This window comes from Ochotona princeps, chromosome 2 (genome assembly GCF_030435755.1).
Source record: "Ochotona princeps isolate mOchPri1 chromosome 2, mOchPri1.hap1, whole genome shotgun sequence".
NCBI classification, from domain to species: Eukaryota; Metazoa; Chordata; class Mammalia; order Lagomorpha; family Ochotonidae; genus Ochotona; species Ochotona princeps.
In genome coordinates this window covers 118,114,994-118,132,263 of record NC_080833.1, presented here as the reverse complement: position 1 = coordinate 118,132,263, position 17,270 = coordinate 118,114,994, and the positions used below count along the sequence as shown (strand labels likewise).

At 48.0% G+C, this 17,270-nt stretch overlaps 1 protein-coding gene across 4 annotated transcripts in view; it reads right to left on the bottom strand.

Annotated features, from left to right (window-relative positions):
• Positions 1-17,270, bottom strand: part of PBX1 (PBX homeobox 1) — a 314,626-nt gene that overhangs the window by 89,765 nt on the left and 207,591 nt on the right. For all 4 annotated transcript variants that reach the window (XM_058660561.1, XM_004589132.3, XM_058660562.1 and 1 more), the window contains one exon: positions 401-645. In XM_058660561.1, the coding sequence (XP_058516544.1) occupies positions 401-645 (245 nt within the window). The remainder of the gene's footprint in view (positions 1-400; positions 646-17,270) is intronic.

Genomic DNA, 17,270 nt, shown 5'->3' with positions numbered 1-17,270 from the left:
TGGGTAGAGCACAGGTCATTATGGCCAAGGTTTGATATTCTTTCCCTGTGAGCATCCACTAGGCAACAGACAAGGGCTGCCAGAACCTTTGGCCCTCCCCACCAGTCAGGTGGTGACTGCTAAGGACCTCAACGGCTCTGAAGGTGTCGAATGTTCCCTCTACTGTTTAGCAAGGTTACGTAACATGATCACTTGAACTTCACATATCATTTGACTGTCTTGATCACCATGCGATACCTGGGTTTCAGTTGATACCAGGATCAGTGGGCTTCTGGGGGCCAGGGGCTGTGATTGGCAACAAGAATCCTAACACCTGGGAAAGCCCTGCCCACAAGTTTGCTGACTCCCCTGCCCTCTCCGAAGGGCCCCGAATTCGGGGGTCCCTGGGTGGTTGTATTACCTGCTCGTATTTCTCCAGCTCCGTGTGGTAGATTTGTCTGATCTGTGAGAGTTTGGCTCTGTAGTCGGAATGCTCCACGGAGTTGTCGGAACCTGCCCCACCTGAGGCTGCTGCGGCAGCGGCCGCGGCTGCTGACCCGCCACCTTTCTCAGGCCCGGCCACGCCTTCTGCCAACAGCATGTTGTCCAGTCGCATCAGCTGCGGGTCTGTGGGCTCCTCTTCCTGGGCTCCGCGGATACTCAACACTGCGGGAGAAGACAGAGAGGAGCGGCCTTAGTAAGCCAAGGAAGAAACGTGAAAAACTCAAAACACAGCAGCGTCACTTGGATACCCAAATCTCCCAACTACTGACAATGAGATATTTGGGAACTAAAAGGTTGGAATAAACAGAGGGAGGGAGAGAGTGAGGAAATGGAAGGGGAGGCTTGCTTTCTTCCAAAAACGAATTCTATGCTCTACTGTTGTGGGGTGTCCAGAATAGTGCAATGTGTAGGGCGAACGGCGACCCTACTGGTTGCCAAGAGCTGGGGGAGGCAGGCAGGGGCCAGCTACTGTTCAGTGGGTACACAGCTTCACTATGGGATAGGAGGGCATTCCCGCAGTGCATGGTGGTGAGCGAGGCATACAGCAGGCATGGACTGCACTCTGAAAATAGTGACTAGGGCACATTTCAGGTTATGCAGATTTCATCACAGTAAGAGATTTTTAACTTACAGAATTAACTGTAATAGAATTTCAGTTTGACATTCACCCTCAAAATCTCATCCTGCTAAATTTCAATTCAAGGAAAAGCATTTGCTTCTTCCTTTCTCTTGGTAGATTTCTGTGAGTTTGGGCTCTCACCCACAGTGACTTTCTTTGTGACATGTGACTAGGCTGTGTGCATTTCCCAAAGAACCTAAGGTAGGCACACGCAGTGAATTTGGAGGGAATTCTTCAATGTTTCCTCTGCCCAGCAGGGCATCAACAACAACAACAAAAATCTAACACGGAGCCCGGCACCGTGGCCTAGCGGCTAAAGTCCTCGCCTTGAACGCCCCGGGATCCCATATGGGCGCCGGTTCTAATCCCGGCAGCTCCACTTCCCATCCAGCTCCCTGCTTGTGGCCTGGGAAAGCAGTTGAGGATGGCCCAAAGCCTTGGGACCCTGCACCCACATGGGAGACCTGGAGGAGGTTCCTGGTTCCCAGCATCGGTTCGGCGCGCACCAGCCCGTTGCGGCTCTCTTGGGGAGTGAAACATCGGATGGAGGATCTTCCTCTCTGTCTCTCCTCCTCCTCTCTGTATATCTGACTTTGTAATAAAAATAATAAATCTTTAAAAAAAAAATCTAACATGGCCCTAAGACCAATGGAGAGGAGGAGGTAGACAAAGAGCAGGGAACACGCAGCACCTCCCCGCAAACCTGAGACACAGTTCAAGGGGATAAGGATCCCATCCTGCTGGAAACCAGGGTGAGGCCCTGTGTCTAGGACTCAAAGATTCCAGTGGTGTAGCAGGACTGAGTCTTGATCAAAGGGGTTGCTTTTTTTTTTTTTTTTAAGACTGCACAGTCCTTGGGAAGGGGAAGAGCTATTTGGGTTGGAAGAGAGCAGGTGATACAGTAAATCAGCAAGAGAGCTATACAAGGTTTTTTTTTAACCACCCATGTACCACCTGCCCTAAGATAAATGACTCATGCAAATCCACTTTCGTTAGCAGCAGTCATGTCTGTGTAAGGAGACCATGAAAGAATTCTTACTTTTAAAAGAATTGAAGAGAATGTGGAGGCAGAGTAGCAAAAGAGGAAAATGATTAAAAGCAGAGGAGCTGGGTCAATGCTTTTTCAAGGGTGGGGATGAGGGTGCCAGGGGCCAGGTCCCCTGAGGATGTGGCACCTGATCTTGCTGTCTTGGGATCACCTCCGCCTTCCCCAAGGTGTAACAGGGAAAGCAGGACATCCCACCATGGGTAGCAGCAGTGGAACCACTTCCTGTGCTACCCAACATGCAAGACAAGAACCACTCCTCAAAGTTCATTGGAATGATACCCCCAGTTTCTGTGCCAGAAGGAAAATTATAACATAGCTCTCCGGGAACACAGTCAAGCGCCTTTTGGAGAAGGGCTAGGGCAAGAAAGGAGGAAAAGCAGAGGGCTCTGCCAGGAGGGACGAGAAGAAGCCCACCATCACACACCACAGCTGCCACACTATCGGCTGTACGAAAAATAACCGCCATGGTGGGGATGGCCAAGGTACCAGATGGCTAAGGCTTATTTTGTGGACTCTTTCTCAATTAAATCCTTCTTCTGTTGACTCAGGCCACAGAATGAGAGACTGCGCCTTTGTGCCCGATGTTTGAATCACCGATATTGGTCATATTGCTTTGTTTCTTGAATTCATTTACATCTCCAAAGTCCTCTGAAGGACCTAGCCCATGAACAGGGGCCTTCCTGAAGAAGAGAACTCAATGCAACCAGGCCCCAAAGTCCTGAAAAGAAGCTGGAGATGAAGCTCCTAGTGTCAGAGCCCAGCACCTCCCCCCAATGTTCACACCTCTTCTACCCAGAGAGCTCTGCGAGGTAAAGCCATTTGCATGCGGTGTGCATGGTCAATGTTGTGAACAAAATTCATTTTACTTATTCCAATGGTGGCAACACAGGGATAGCTAATCTCCTATCTGCTAGGTCACTTTCCCGGGCTGGATCAGGCCAAGGCAAGGTCTCCCACTTAGGGTAGCAGGGATTCAACCACTTGAGCCTTTATCTAATGCCTGCCAAGGTGTTCCTCAACCGGAAGCTGAAATAAACAGCAGCGCCTGGACTCAAACCTGTGCACTCCAACTTGGGACGCCGGGGCCCTAAGCAGTGCGTCTCAAGTGCTCTATCCAACCAGTGCTCCTACTTGGCGAAATGGAACTGCTTCACACAAGCAGAACATGTATGGGTCATTGACAAATACTTTAGAAAGAATAACATCTGAGTCATTAATAAGTGAATGTAATCATTTCACAGTAGCTTGACCATCCAAAAAATTGTGCTGGGGCAAAATCTTGCTCTCTAAATGCAGCCTCCAAGTTGGTCCTGCTCTCTCCGTAACTAAGCCGTCTCTTAAGCCAACTGCTGGTCGTTACCACAGTGAGATGAAAACAGCATCATCTTAACGAGCAGGATGTGGCCTATCAGGACCGACGAGGTCCAGCCCGTCCAGGCTGCTGTTCGGATCTCTGCTTCTTCTAACTGCCTCATTCACTCTGCAGCTGCTTCTTCCACCAAGCCCGGGTCAGTAATGAGAGAGGGCACAAAAGCAGAAATGCGGCTCTGGTACATGGTTTTTCTGGGTTCCACTGAGGGACCACGTCACCACTGATGCCCCCCACCGGCCTGTGTCCCCCTTTTCGCAATCAATCCACAGGCAGCATGAATATAAGCTCTATACTCCTACCTAATGAATTCACTCTGAAAAGACAACTAGTTTTCAAGAAAGCAAGAAGGGAAACTGCCAAGGTGGCCCAACACTACCAAGATATCACCCAGCACTGACCAACTTCAAGTGGCTTTTTTTTTTTTCCTCTTTGGAGTTGGGTAGGATCCATTTTGTTGATGTGAATACATTCAGATTTCACAGAGGTGCTTTCAAAGTGTGACCAATCAGAAACTGACAAGAGAGGAACACAAGGCATCATGACACAAATGCCACCTACATCTATACTCAAAATTCACAAAACATAAATACGCCCAAATCGGAGGTTTAGAGAAAATAAAAGAATAGGGGGAAAATGCACAAAAACAAAAGACCCAGTTGTCTCTAAATTATACCCTTCAAACTATAAGCAAATCGCAGAAATAGGAAATCTCAGAATACATGCAAGAATCAAAAGTGGGAAAAAAAAAAAACCGGAAACTATCAACAAAAGAAACCCTTAAAAGGAAATCCTCCTTTGCCACCATTTCACACAGAAGATTCGAGTTCTGGTGGACTTGGACCAGGGAGAGTTACTTGGAGCAAGGCAGCGACGCACCCAAGGCAACACCACAGGGTCACATTTCTACCCAGAACAAGGAGCATCCGAAGGCATCAGTCCCAAAGGGAACCTTGGGATTCACCAAGATAGAAACTGCCCAGTTACTCAAGTTAAAAACAACTACACAATAGTAAGGAAATAAATGCAAAGCGTGATATGCCTAACTAAAAGTGATGCAGCCCATGTACTGCCCTCACTCTGGTGAGTCCAAAAGCTTTTTTTCCTCTCGGTGGCAAGTGAACCTTTCTTTCCCTAGGACACCAGAGATGTTAACGCTCATCCTTCCAGATCTAATTTCGACCTGTGGAGCTGTTACGTAATCCAGCAACCATCGCCTGCGCATGCGCTCAGCTTCCCGGGCGCCCTGGCTCTCCAGGTCTCCCTCACACCTGCCCTCCCAACCCAGCAGCCCTTTCTGGAACAGGACTTAAAGAGCCAAACAAGGCAGGTACTGTCCGTGGAGGACTGGGCAATTGGCAGAAGTGTCCAAGGAAGCCTTTGATTGTGACTCTTCAAGAATTTCTGTCACAAAGCTACCCTCTGGTGTAAGAGGCCAGTTGAGAGAGACAAGCGATTCCGTATAAGTTGTCACAAGCATCGGATGTCACACGCACCTCGCTGCCTTTGCTTGCCCTGGGTTAATTTTTGGGTAAAATTCCCAAGACAAGAGGACTGTCACAATACTGTCAGAGCTGCTCTCAACACTGATCTCCTACAGGGTTTTTTTCTTTTTTTCTTTCTTTTTCTTCACACAAGGAAAAAAAAAAAAAAAAAAAACGGACCCAAAGACACATTCAAGGGCTCCAGCGTCCTGGAGGGAGGGTTGTGTGCCTGTTGTTTGTCCTTGGCTGAAGCGACGCGGCTCCGGAGCGCCTCTAGCTAACACCCACTAGAGGGCACTCTTTCTTCACCAAGGACCCGCTCAGTCAGCAGGGACAATGTCCAGGCTCCAGGTTCTGGCCCCCAGGGAAGATGCCAACTTCCACAGGTGAGGCCAGCAGCGAGGGGAGCAGGGCAGATGTACAGGTCGGGTCAGCTTCAGACGTAGGAGGGTAGAAAGCTGAGCGGAGAGAGGTCTAGACAAATGGGCAGCCTCTCTGGCCACTGTGCGTGCTGTGAAGATACAGCTTCCCCCCCAAGAAGGCGCCTCACTGCCCAGCAGCAGCTCACCCTTCACTAGCTGCTGCCCGAGAGCACACCTGGGTTCAGTTCTGAGTCTGTTCTGGCATCTCCCCGTCGCTCAGAACTTTGGCAACAAGGATGAGACAGCAGTAGGTGGCCCTTGCATCTTTCGGAATAGAAGAACAGAACAAAATGCTTTCCAGAGGTCATAACCAATGTCCCATCCTTACAGGCCAGATAACCGGAGATTATAAAGGCAAAGTAACTTTTCCCAAATCTTTGCAAATGAGACACAGTGAAGGCTAAAATCTAGGTCTTGGACTCTTCAACCTGGTATCCTTCACTGCCATGTTAACACCTTTTCACAAGAGGTAGCTAAACGCACGTGATAAGTATGTACTTATCGGCCCCCACACAGACGCACACATCATGGTTTTGGCTCCCAAGTTACACCTGATACTCTGAGCAAAAACAAAACAGCAAGATATGAAATACAGGAGGGAGTGATTCCCACTCGGTCCTACGTTTCTTCTAGGTCCTCTGCATTACCTCTTTCTGTGGCTGGTACCCCGATGGCACTGTGCCGTGTGGAGGACTGCCTCTCCCTCCCAGGGCCAGGGTTCCCTCCACTGAGCCCATCTGGCCCCATGTTAAACCTCAGCCCCAAACCTTTCTCCAGGAATCTGCCCAGAAATTACCAGCCAGATCAATTCCTCAAGCCCTGGGCCACTAGGGCAGGCTCCATGTGTCACATCCCTGAGACGCGGCGGGGCGGGGGCGCCTAACTCATTCCATCTTGCATCCAAGTCTGTACTACATGACAACATTTAGCTGCCAGTATACCTTAAGAGCAGTGCCATAAAGAAAAGGGGAAGGTAGGACAGAGAGAGGCAGAGATCTCTGCCTCGGCCAGGCAGTCAATTCCCTATATACGGTCTCATTCCCCCTTTATTCCTGTTACAAATTGTACCAGAGCCAGCACACCTCTGCCACTTCTTCCATACCCATTTAAAAACTGTCAAGTCTGCCTTTTCAAATCTGACAGTTCTAAACAAGCAAAAACGGTACTGGCACTCAGCCAGGGCTTCCTGGACCTGGTCTCCTATGTCCCCAGTAGGCAAACACTACCCAAGACGAAGTCTCAGAAGGCCAAGGGAGAGCCTGGCGCATGACTGGTACCTAGGGATGAACTCTAGGAGGGATGACCGTGTGCCTGGCAGCAAAGGAGCCACGCATAAGATGTCACCTCACATGCTCCGTCCAATTGAGCAAGTGACTGACCAACTGCAGTGAGGTGCCACAGCTGAGCTGGGCAGGAGGACATGCAAGGTGAACCAGACCCAGGCTCCGATCTCAGGAAGTTCCCAGCCAACACTCAAGAGCCCTGTCCGGCATTCACAGCCACGGCCCTGAGGCCTGCAGGCACACGAAGTGGCTGCAGCGGCTGGCGGCCAGCTCCACATTCCGGCACTCCACACCCTCTCCTCCTCCCTGCCACTGCTCGCATTTCAAACAGGCGCGATTGCAGCCCTTAACCGGAAACTCCTTGAGTTGAGAAATAACTATGATCTAATTTAATTCTTTTAAAAAATACTTATTTGCTTTGAAAGTTACAGAAACAAAAGGAGAGACAGAGAGCTCTTTCATCTGCTAGTGCACTCCCTAGATGGCCGCAACTGCCAGGGTGGGGCCAGGCCAGAGCCAGGAGCCTCATCTGAGTCCTCTCGTGTGGGAGGAGGGACGGAGCGACTGGCCCCATCTGCTGCTGCTGCTGTCCCAAGCCATGATCAGAGAACTAGACTGGAAGTGGAACTGCTAAGACTTGAACTGGTGCCCATGCGGAATGCCAGCATCCCAGACTGTGGCTTTACCCAGCATGCCGCTATGCTGGCCCCCTCATTTGATTCTTTTAAAACAAAGGTCGGACCTAAACCTTCCAAGAGTTGGTATCATAAAGTTTAGAGTCTTATATCTTATGTCTTAACCGCCAGTTAGTTGGACAGAAACACTTTTTTGGGTTGATTTGAAAGAGCTGTCGATCAAACCAATGAAATGAACAATGATTTGATTTCACATCCGTACTGTAGACAGCTGCCAGGCCGGGCTTCTCCATGGGAGCATCTGTCAGTGCCTGTGCTGGGCCCTTCTTGCCCTCAGCGGGCACTCCTGAGCTGGCCCTGGAGCTGCCCTTGCAGATGAATATTCCTAGTGTCCCAAACTGTCCAGATGTTACAAACCTCTCCCAGAGTTGGCAGCTACCGTGGCCCACAGCAGGTTAAGCATCAGCTTGTGGTGCTGGAATCCCATACTGGAACATTAATCCCATTCCCAGTGGTTTCACTTCTAATTCAGTGACTGCTAAGGTGCCCGAAAAAAAAGGGTAAGGCAGTCCAAGTCATGAGGCCTGTGCCGCTCGCACGGGGGGCGAGGGTGGAAGTCCTGACACCTGGCTTCAGGCTGGTCTAGACCCAGCTATTGCAACCATTCCGGAAGTAAAGCAGCAAATGGAAGATTGTGTGCATGTGTGTGTGTGTGTGTGTGTGTGTGTGTGTGTATCTTATGCTATCTCTCTGCCACTCAGCTTTTCAAATAAAGAAACAGATAAATCTTAAAAACAAACAAACAAACAAAACAAAACAAAAAAAAACAAGAAAACCTCTGCTGTGAGTCCAAAGCTGTGTCATGACGGGAAATGCCACCTGTGGTGCTGGCATCCCTTATGGGTGCTATCCGAGTCAAGGCTGCTCCACTTTGGATCCAGCTCCCTGCTAACGTGCCTGGGAAAGCAGTGGAGGATGGTCCAAGCCCTTGTGCACCTGCACCCATGTGGGAGGCTTTGATGATTTTCCTGGCTTTGTTTGGCCCAAATCTGGCCACTGCAGCCATTTGGGAGTCGAATCAGTGGGTAGAAAATCTCTTTCTAGCTGCCTCCCCCATATTAGAACTCTGCCTTTTAAGTAATTAAGGCTTATTAAAATATGAAAACAGAAACAAAAAGAAAAGAAAGCTTGCTGGAAAGCTTTCAGTACTTTAGAATCTCAGAGACCCTAAGTTGGGACCTTTCTAGGTCAAGGTCTCTTAAAGTATACACACACACACACACACACACACACACACGTATATACATAAGAAGTTTTATTTATTTCTTGTTGGAAAGCTAGATCAGATTTTATAGAGACAAAGATCTTCCATCTGCTGGTTCACTCTCCAGATGGCTGCAATGCCCAGAGCTGAACTGATCCGAAGCCAGGAGCTTCTTCCAGATGGGTCCTTATACGGGTGCAGGATCCCAACGACTTGAGCCATTCTTTGCTGCTTTTCCAGGCCACAAACAGGGAGCTGAATGGGAAGTGGAGCAACTGGGACACGAACTGGCACCCACATGGGATCCTGGCACTTGCATGGTGAGGATTTAGACGTTGAGCTGTCACACTAGGCCCTTACAGTTCTTTAAAGATTCAAAATGCCCTTCAACCCTTCAAACATTTCTTGGCTTACTGAGTAGGTATATAACCAGTATATAACCAAGCAAGGACACTTGAAGGATATTGTCACACGATGGCAAGAATTTGAGATCCTCACCATACATATCTATGGTTGCCTAGGGTGCAGGGCACTGTGCTGGATTTCAAGTTCAAGGTGGTCCTGCAAGAAGCTGGAAAGCTCATTCACTTGTTCACACCTGGCAACAGCGGCTGCATGTAGAACCTGCCATGAGCATCAGAACATGACATGCGACATTGCTGAGGTGGCTCCGGCTTTGTGTGTGTTGCTGTTTTGTCACTTTCATTAGAGAAGCACCCCAAGGCTTTCATGCCACCCCCTTTTCAAGGCCAGGTCTCGGCGACTCTGATCATGTGTGCTTTCCACTTCTCAGGGGATGTATGGGCAGGGATCCCATTCACACGTTCTCTGCCTGGCACATGGAGCCTCCTGGGCCAGCTGGCAGAGTGCAAGCTAATGTGCTGGGCAACCATCTCCTGTCTTTCTGGATGGGTGCCGGCTGCCAGGGAGAGAGGCTTTGGTCCTTAATAGCTGGGGCTTGGATGGCTGCTTAGGGAATCTTTTTGCCTGAGAGAAGCTATAGACTTTGATCCGAGGACTTGACTTAGCATTGGCTTTGGCCTCAGACGGACACACCCATGGGTAAAAGGAAAAGGAGAAAAGCCCTCAGTGAGGGTCTGTGGAGGATGTGAAAGGCCTTCATGGAACACGGTCACCCTTAACGCAATGGGGAGTGGCCCACTTATTATACACAAAAGGCACAGGGGATGGGAACCACTGGTTGGCAGCTTACTGTGCACTCCCTGGAGATGAGATGTTCTCTTTCGAATGGCATTTCCTAAAGGAAGTAACTATGGAGAAAGCATAAGTATTTCTTAATACTCATTTGCCTTAACGTGGAAATGTTCTGCAGATAGGTGTCTTACTGAGGCATCCTGCACATGGCCCGGTTCTTTGCAAAAGCAAACAGATGGCAGACCTCCTCTCAGACAAGTTTCTGACCTCATAAAAGTCTAAGCATGGGCCCAGGATGCTCTTCTGTTAGCTGCATAGCATGCCACAAAGAACATGCACTTCAGAGGGTCTTGGGCATCTCGGTGTAAGTCTCCCATTGAGACCTCGTCTCCCTTGATCACCATTTCTGGATCACCTAACAGCTGACAATACCTCCATGTGCTAATTCTTACTAAGGATTAATGTCAGTGCTTGGCAATGGTAGGTGTTCTTAATTGTTTAAACCTGAATCAATCCAGTGCAACTACAGCCTGATTCCAACATGGGCCAAAAATTAATGGATTCTTAGCCAATAGAATAAATGCCAAGGTGTCCTTTTTGGGGCAGGCATTTGAGGCACATCCCATATTGGAGTGTGTGATTTGAGTCCTTGGAGTTCTACTCCTGATCCCACCATGCTGTCAGCGTTCACCCTTAAAGGCAGTGAGTGATAGTTCAGATACTTCAATCCTTTTCCATCTGGGACACCTGGATGAAGTCTCTGGCTCCTGAATTTGCCCTGGCTCAGTCCTGGCTGACGTGGGCATTTATGGGAGTAAATCAATGGGTGAAAGACCTTTCTCTCTTTCTTTCAAACAAAGCCAAGTCTCTCCTCTTTTCAAATAAAATGAAAACTATTTTTTAAAATGCCTTTACTGCCCCCGCCCCCACGTCTCCTTTTCTGTGTCCTTTTCCAGTTCTTCTTCTCCCAAGCCCACTAAGGACCCCACTGCATTTAGAGCCTGAGGCAGCTCTTGTCTAGGCAGAGCTCCTGGGCTTATTTCTGCCTGAGCTATTGTAATTCTGTTTCCTGTGGTCTGGGCAGAGTCCACCCTGAAATCTCAGGCCTCCTGGAAGGTGAAAGACCCTTCTGGGGCACACCCAGTGCTCAGGCTTGTTCACCTAGCATGAGACACACCAGCCTATAAGTTATCTTTAAGGGCTGCCTTCAAATTTCCATTGAAAAAGTAATTATAAGCAGAAGATGGTAAGAACGCTACTGCCAACCAAGTATTTGAGGAAGCTAGTTTAAGTTTTGACTTTGGATGGACTTGGAACTTAGCCACTCTCGTCTTCTGAGGGACATATAACTCTACATTCAACAAAGTCATTTGCACTTACTGTCTTTGCAGAGTTCTCACCTTGTTGACGTGACTGATGTCTTTGGATTACAAATGCTTTTCCTTTTTCCTACTCTTGGTGTTAAGCAGAGGATTCCTGCCTATAGTACAAACGCAATGACAGCAGAACTATTTTTTTTCCTTTAACTTTTCAAGCCATTTCAACAGAACTTTGAAAGAGAGCACTTTGCTCCCATAAGAATCTTTCCTGGTCTTTGAAAAATCACTGAATAATTCAAAGGCAGGTTCCTAACACCAGGAGTTATTGACCTTGAGGGTTTCTTAAAGAATTCACTGATAATTCAGTCTTAGCTCCATCCATGATGCTGTCCAATTCACTGGACACAGGAGACGGCTGATAGTAAACCTCTGCCTTGCTGGAGCAGGTCTTTGTCCCCAAAGGATAAAAATACAGCTTTCTGCCATGTGGTGGCCCTAGACAGAGGCCACGGATCAAGGACAGAGCAGCAGCAGCAGCACTGATGGGTAGGTAGGTAGCCAGGTGCAGATGGGCGTCTGAGACCAGGAAAGTAGCCCCGCTTAGACTCAGGGCATCCCTTCTGCCCCTTTGCTAAGACCTGCCTTGCCTCTCTCCATTAGAGCCATTTTTTTTTCCTTTTTCTTCTGTTTTTGAAACAAGGAAAGGGTGTGAAGTTGAAAGTCTGAAAGGAAAAAAAAATGACAACTGTGTTCCTGAACAAAATGAGAAAGCCTCATTGGAGCCCACACCACCCGTTACCATTACAAGCACCTCTCCGGAGACTGAGTTCCTTTCCTGGCTAGGGGCATGCTGACTCTGCCATTAGCAACACCCAGAGAGGGACGGTGATGGAGCAGATGCCTCCTGCCAAACTAGGAGTGGCCATCACCAGGGCAGCAGAATACATTGGCATAAAGAGGAAGGAAAGAGTTGCTGGTTTCGCCCAGCCTAGCCTTGTCCACAGCAACAAAGTACTGATCCTCAGCTGTGTTCGTGGACACTGGGAGGCAAGACCTTTCCAGCTTACCTTGCAGCTAGAATGATGCTTTCTCATGTGTCATGTGATCACATTCTAATCAGCACTTCTAGGAACCTCTTCCTAAAACCAGCAGGGTAAGTCCTTCACTAACAAGAAGGGCCAACCCTGGAGACCAACTTAAATGGTTACCTTCAGACTGTTACAGTACGAGGAAAAAAAACATAAACTTCTATTTTGTTCAAAACATGCTATTTTGGAGTTTTCTGAGGTTTCTGTGTTGTTTGCTTTGGGCAGCTTAACCCATCCACGCTAATGCAAACTGAGTTTTTAAAGGAAATCTAGAAGGCAGAATGATTTCATGTCGGTTGGAGTGCTGCGGAGGGAATTAGAATGAAGCAGATATAATAACTAGAGGCAAATCACAGAAAAACCTGAGTAGTCACTGGGGAGAAACTCTCCCAGCAAACACAAAAGACCGTGAACAGACAGAAGGAGGCTTGCTCATTACAGAAACCTGTCTTTGATGTTATCATGGGTGGGAAATGGCCCAGGATGTCTGGAGCAAGGTGTAGTAAGGGTGTGCGGACACCACTTCTCAGGGGCTGGGTGGCCCCTGGGAGTGTGACCCCATCTAAGAATTTCAGAGTGGTGGAGAGAGGGGGGCTGTATCCAGAAACCAAGGGAACTCTGCTGCCACTGATGAAGGCAGTGAAGAGAAGATTCTATCCTGACCTGGGGAAAGTTAATGTAGCTCAACTGTAACCCAACAGCCAAACAAAGGAGGAAGGTAACTAGGAAGAGGAGCAATTTATGAACCATTTTAACAAATTCTTGAGATTGTACAAGTACTTGGATGACGCCACACAGGAAGGTAACTAGGGAGAGAGTGGCTGAAATGCTGTATCTTTCCTCTTCACTGGTCTTGTCTCTGGATAAGAGATAGACATCTCATACAGAACACAAAAGCTGCAGGGATGCAGCCATCATTTCCTGTATCTTTCCTCTTAGAACAGGAGTCTATTCGCAAGGAATGAAGCCTAATGAGTGGCTCTGTGCCCTTGACCTTTCCTTTGAGTTGCTTCTTCCTAATCTTGAAGATATGAACGTCTGGTGGTCAAATGAGCTTAACTCTGTTTGAACTTGAGTACATCTATTCAAATTCTATCCTGAGCCAGGCTTCTCAAATGGCGACTGGAGTTTCCAGGGGGACATTTTAAAGGAGAAGTAGATTTCAAGTAAATGATTACAACTTATCGAAAATAATGTGCTACTTAGTGTCTGTGGCAAACATCCTGGCAGGCGGCGAGAGGAAGCAGTACTGTAGCAGATGGGAGCGATTAGGCTCTGATTTTCAGATGGGCTTTTGTTGTTGTTGCCTCCACTCACTTTACACAGTGCTAAAATCAGGAACTTGGGGAGAGCAAGGGTCTCTGACCCATTCCTTCTTTGGGTGTGTTAGAGAATCAGAGACAGAACCGGCCCTCCCAGAACTCTCCCATCAGAAGCACCCACCCTCATGGGGATGTATGGTGTTGTATCAGACCATCATCATCAAAAAGCATTTAGCACCACAAGGCGCTAGCTAAACACATCAACGACTGACAGAGAGATGGATGAGGAGTTATCTTAATTTTCCTTTAAAGATTTCCCTCCCCGAGGCTGGGTCTTACTTACTGCCGTTCTCACCCTGTTTCTCTGAACAAGTGTGGACTTACTCATCGGATGAATGAGTCATGTAACATCTGCTCTGGACGTTCTGGTAAATTCTTCTGCCAGGCGGATGGGAGTGTGGTCCTTCCCAGGCACCCTATTGATGGGCCTTCAAGGAACCACCCTCTGGACTTCCTTGAGGGAGCCCCAGCTAGACAACCCTGATTGCATGATTACACGGAGGTGCAGCTTGCAGAGCATCCAGCCTGTCCCCTGGCAGGGCAGAGGAGATCTGGACCACCTCTGTTTCAACAGAGACCTTTGCATGGGGCTCATGCCCTCTGGGGTGGCTGACACAGGGAACCTTAGAAGCTACCTTTGCTTTCCTTTTCCCAAGCTGCCTGTTTTCTAGGGGTGTAAAGTTCCTCCTGCTTGGCTGGGCACATCCACCGGTGCTCAGGGACAGCGAGAGTTCACCCACACTGCTCTTCCTATAAACTGATCTTCAGCAAACACGTACTGAGCACCTACCCTGAGCCAGGACCTGGGTTTGGGTTAGGCAGATTTCCACAGACATGGGTCATGTTTGCAGAATCATGGAGGGGAAGTGCTATCAATGTGAAACTGATGTAGCTATGTGAACACTGGGAGAAATGGGAGGCCTTAAAGGGAGTGGGGGAGAGAATTTAGTTTTATAAATCAGTTTGTCTCAAATTAGCTTGTTTTCTACTCTTCTCACATGAACTTTGTGGGGTGTTAGGAGTCCCCTTCTCAGCTAAGGATGCTGAGGCACATGGGAGTCTGCCTGGCTGAAGGGCACACAATGGGCTGTGGCAGCTGCCCGAGCTCGGGGCTGTCACCTGCCTCCCTGTGGCTTCGTCTGCAGCACGGGTGGCAGCCAGTGAAGGCCCGTGCCCGGGTAATAGCTGAGGATCTCTGTAGCAGCTGGCAGCATTCACAGCAAGTCCAATGTGGACTTGCAGGCCATGCCTCCTTTTGCACAATTTTGTTTGTTTGCTTTCCTGAACTAAACCAAACCCTGGAAAAGAATCAACGGCACACATGTGCTTTCCCAGCTTCAGCACCCCCTAACCTATTCTGTTTGAAAAGAAACAAACAAACAAAAAGAGTCATAGGGCTGTTCACATCATCAAGTATTACAATTGTGCAAAATCCTTGTTTTTAAACCTGAATTTGACTGCCCTTTTTGGGACAGGGCAGGTGGAAGTAAAATGCAAGCTATTCTGTTGTTGCCTTGTCTGGTAACACATGACATTGGGTTGCTTAGAAACTTGGTCCTGAGATTCAAGATCACTCATAAACAGCCATCCTCTAGCTCTCCACTCTGATCCTAATTTGGAAGACAAAGCTGTAGGGCCACCTCTCTACTTGCCTTCCTTACCAACATGACACACGGGCTTATAGAAAAAGTGGTAAGTAAAGCACTACGAACTCTTCCAGTTACAGAAGTGCCTAGCACTTGTATCAAGACTGTTTCATGGATCTGTGTGCACAAATGCTTGTATATTTGCATATACACATACACATACTTTGTATTTTTGCTGTTTCTGAAAAGAAAAAAAAGTGGTGAAATCATCTCAAACTATTCTCTTCATCTTCAAAAATTATCTCAAAAACAGTGAAGGTTGTATGACATTAGAAAGTAAGCCAGGCCCAGCATGGTAGCCTAGCAGCTAAGTCCTCACCTTGCATGCGCTGGGATCCCATATGGGTGCAGGTTCATATCCCAGCTGCTCCACTTCCCATCTAGCTCCCTGCTTGTGGCCTGGGAAAGCAGTCGAGGGACAGCCCAAAGCCTTGGGACCCTGTACTCACATGGGAAACCTGGAAGAAGCTCCTGGCTCCTAGCTTCAGATTGAGCTCAACTACTTGGGGAGTGAATCAGCAGATGGAAGATCTTCCTCTCTGTCTCTCCTCCTCTCTGTATATCTGACTTTCCAACAAAAATAAACATTTTTTTTAATAAGCCATCTACTTTTGACATTCTCTACCCTATGTGAGTTAAGTTTGCACAGTTCTCTTTCCCCTTCTCAAAAAATCTCAGGGAATGGACTGGCACATGCTTAGAGAGCCTCGGGGAACATCCAAACATGGCTGGCCTTACAACCTGGAGAACAGTGACAGACTGGAGATGGCACATCCATCTAGTCTTCATGGGACAAGGATGTAAAGAACTAGAGATAGAATCAAAAGCAGCTGTTCTGTTCATTTTCCCTTGCCTTGTCTCTACCCCTGCAGTCCCGTGGGCAGCGGGACCCCACACTTTCCAAACATCACAGTGGGTGCTGATGTCCTACGGAAGAAATGGTCAACGGTTTGGCTCCATAGCCAAAGTCTCTGGAATGAATTACTGCTATTTCGTCTTGACCCTAAAATGTCTTGATATTGCTTCAACAATACTCGGACAAATGTCAAGGTATGATTTTGCTGGACTTTCAGTCTTCTAATAAGCAAACTGCATTCATAAGTAGAAACATAAACACTTTACTGTCACTTGCACTACCATCCTACCATCTTTCACATGGCAACTCCCTTCTCTCTCTTTTTCTCTCCTCTCACAAAAAGTATAAATGTATGTACAACCACTGAATCTATCACAGGTACCCGGATTTAGAATCTTAAGCCATGCACAAGACACTAGATATATAAAGCTCATAGATTCATTAACCCCTTCAAATTAAAGAAGAGAAAGTTAATCACCGCACATCAAAGAGACCTTTCATTGCTCAAATTAGGTTTAAAACATAGCAGTCACTTTCTATAGCTCTGTTTTATCGTGCAATACCCTCTGTGATCCCTCTTTTTGGATTTTTCTTAACGAACTCCAAATTTATGCCAATGTGAATTAGGTTTGTGCAGTTTAGTTCAAGTTCATAGGAAAAATAAATCCCCCCGGGGGCACATTTCATACACTTGGAGAAGATGCTAAAGAAAAGGCAAAGGGAAGAATGTAGAGGGAAACAAAGAGGACTAAGAAAGGAAGGGAAATGGGAGGTGGCAGCAGAAGAAGCAATCCTCAAAATGTCTGCGGATCAGGAGATGTCACATGGAGCAGCTGTCCAGGCAGAGAGGACCCGGTGCCATAGGCCTCCACAGCCCATGGCACCTCCACACATCAGCAGCGCCCAGGCCCCTGAGGAGGTGAGTTCTCTGCTTCAAAGATGGAAATAAAGGAAAGGTAGGCGAGTGGCCCTCCCTGCTTGCACAGTGCCTTTACTCTGGGTAGGAGCCCTCTTCAGTGAAATCATGCCATGGTCCATTCAACCAAAAAACCATTCCTTGAGTGCTTCCTACTTGCCAAGCGATGCCAAACACTTAGAAGGGAAAGCAAAGTGCCTGTCTGCAAGGAACTAACGGTTGCAACGAGAAAAGCAGGCAAGCTAATCAATCACCATGCTGTGCATGAAGCCTCCTTACCAACAGGCCCCTGTGTGTGGCACAGGCACAGTGATGCATGTTGACTTCCATGCCTACTGTCTCACTCCAGAGCAGGCTGCCA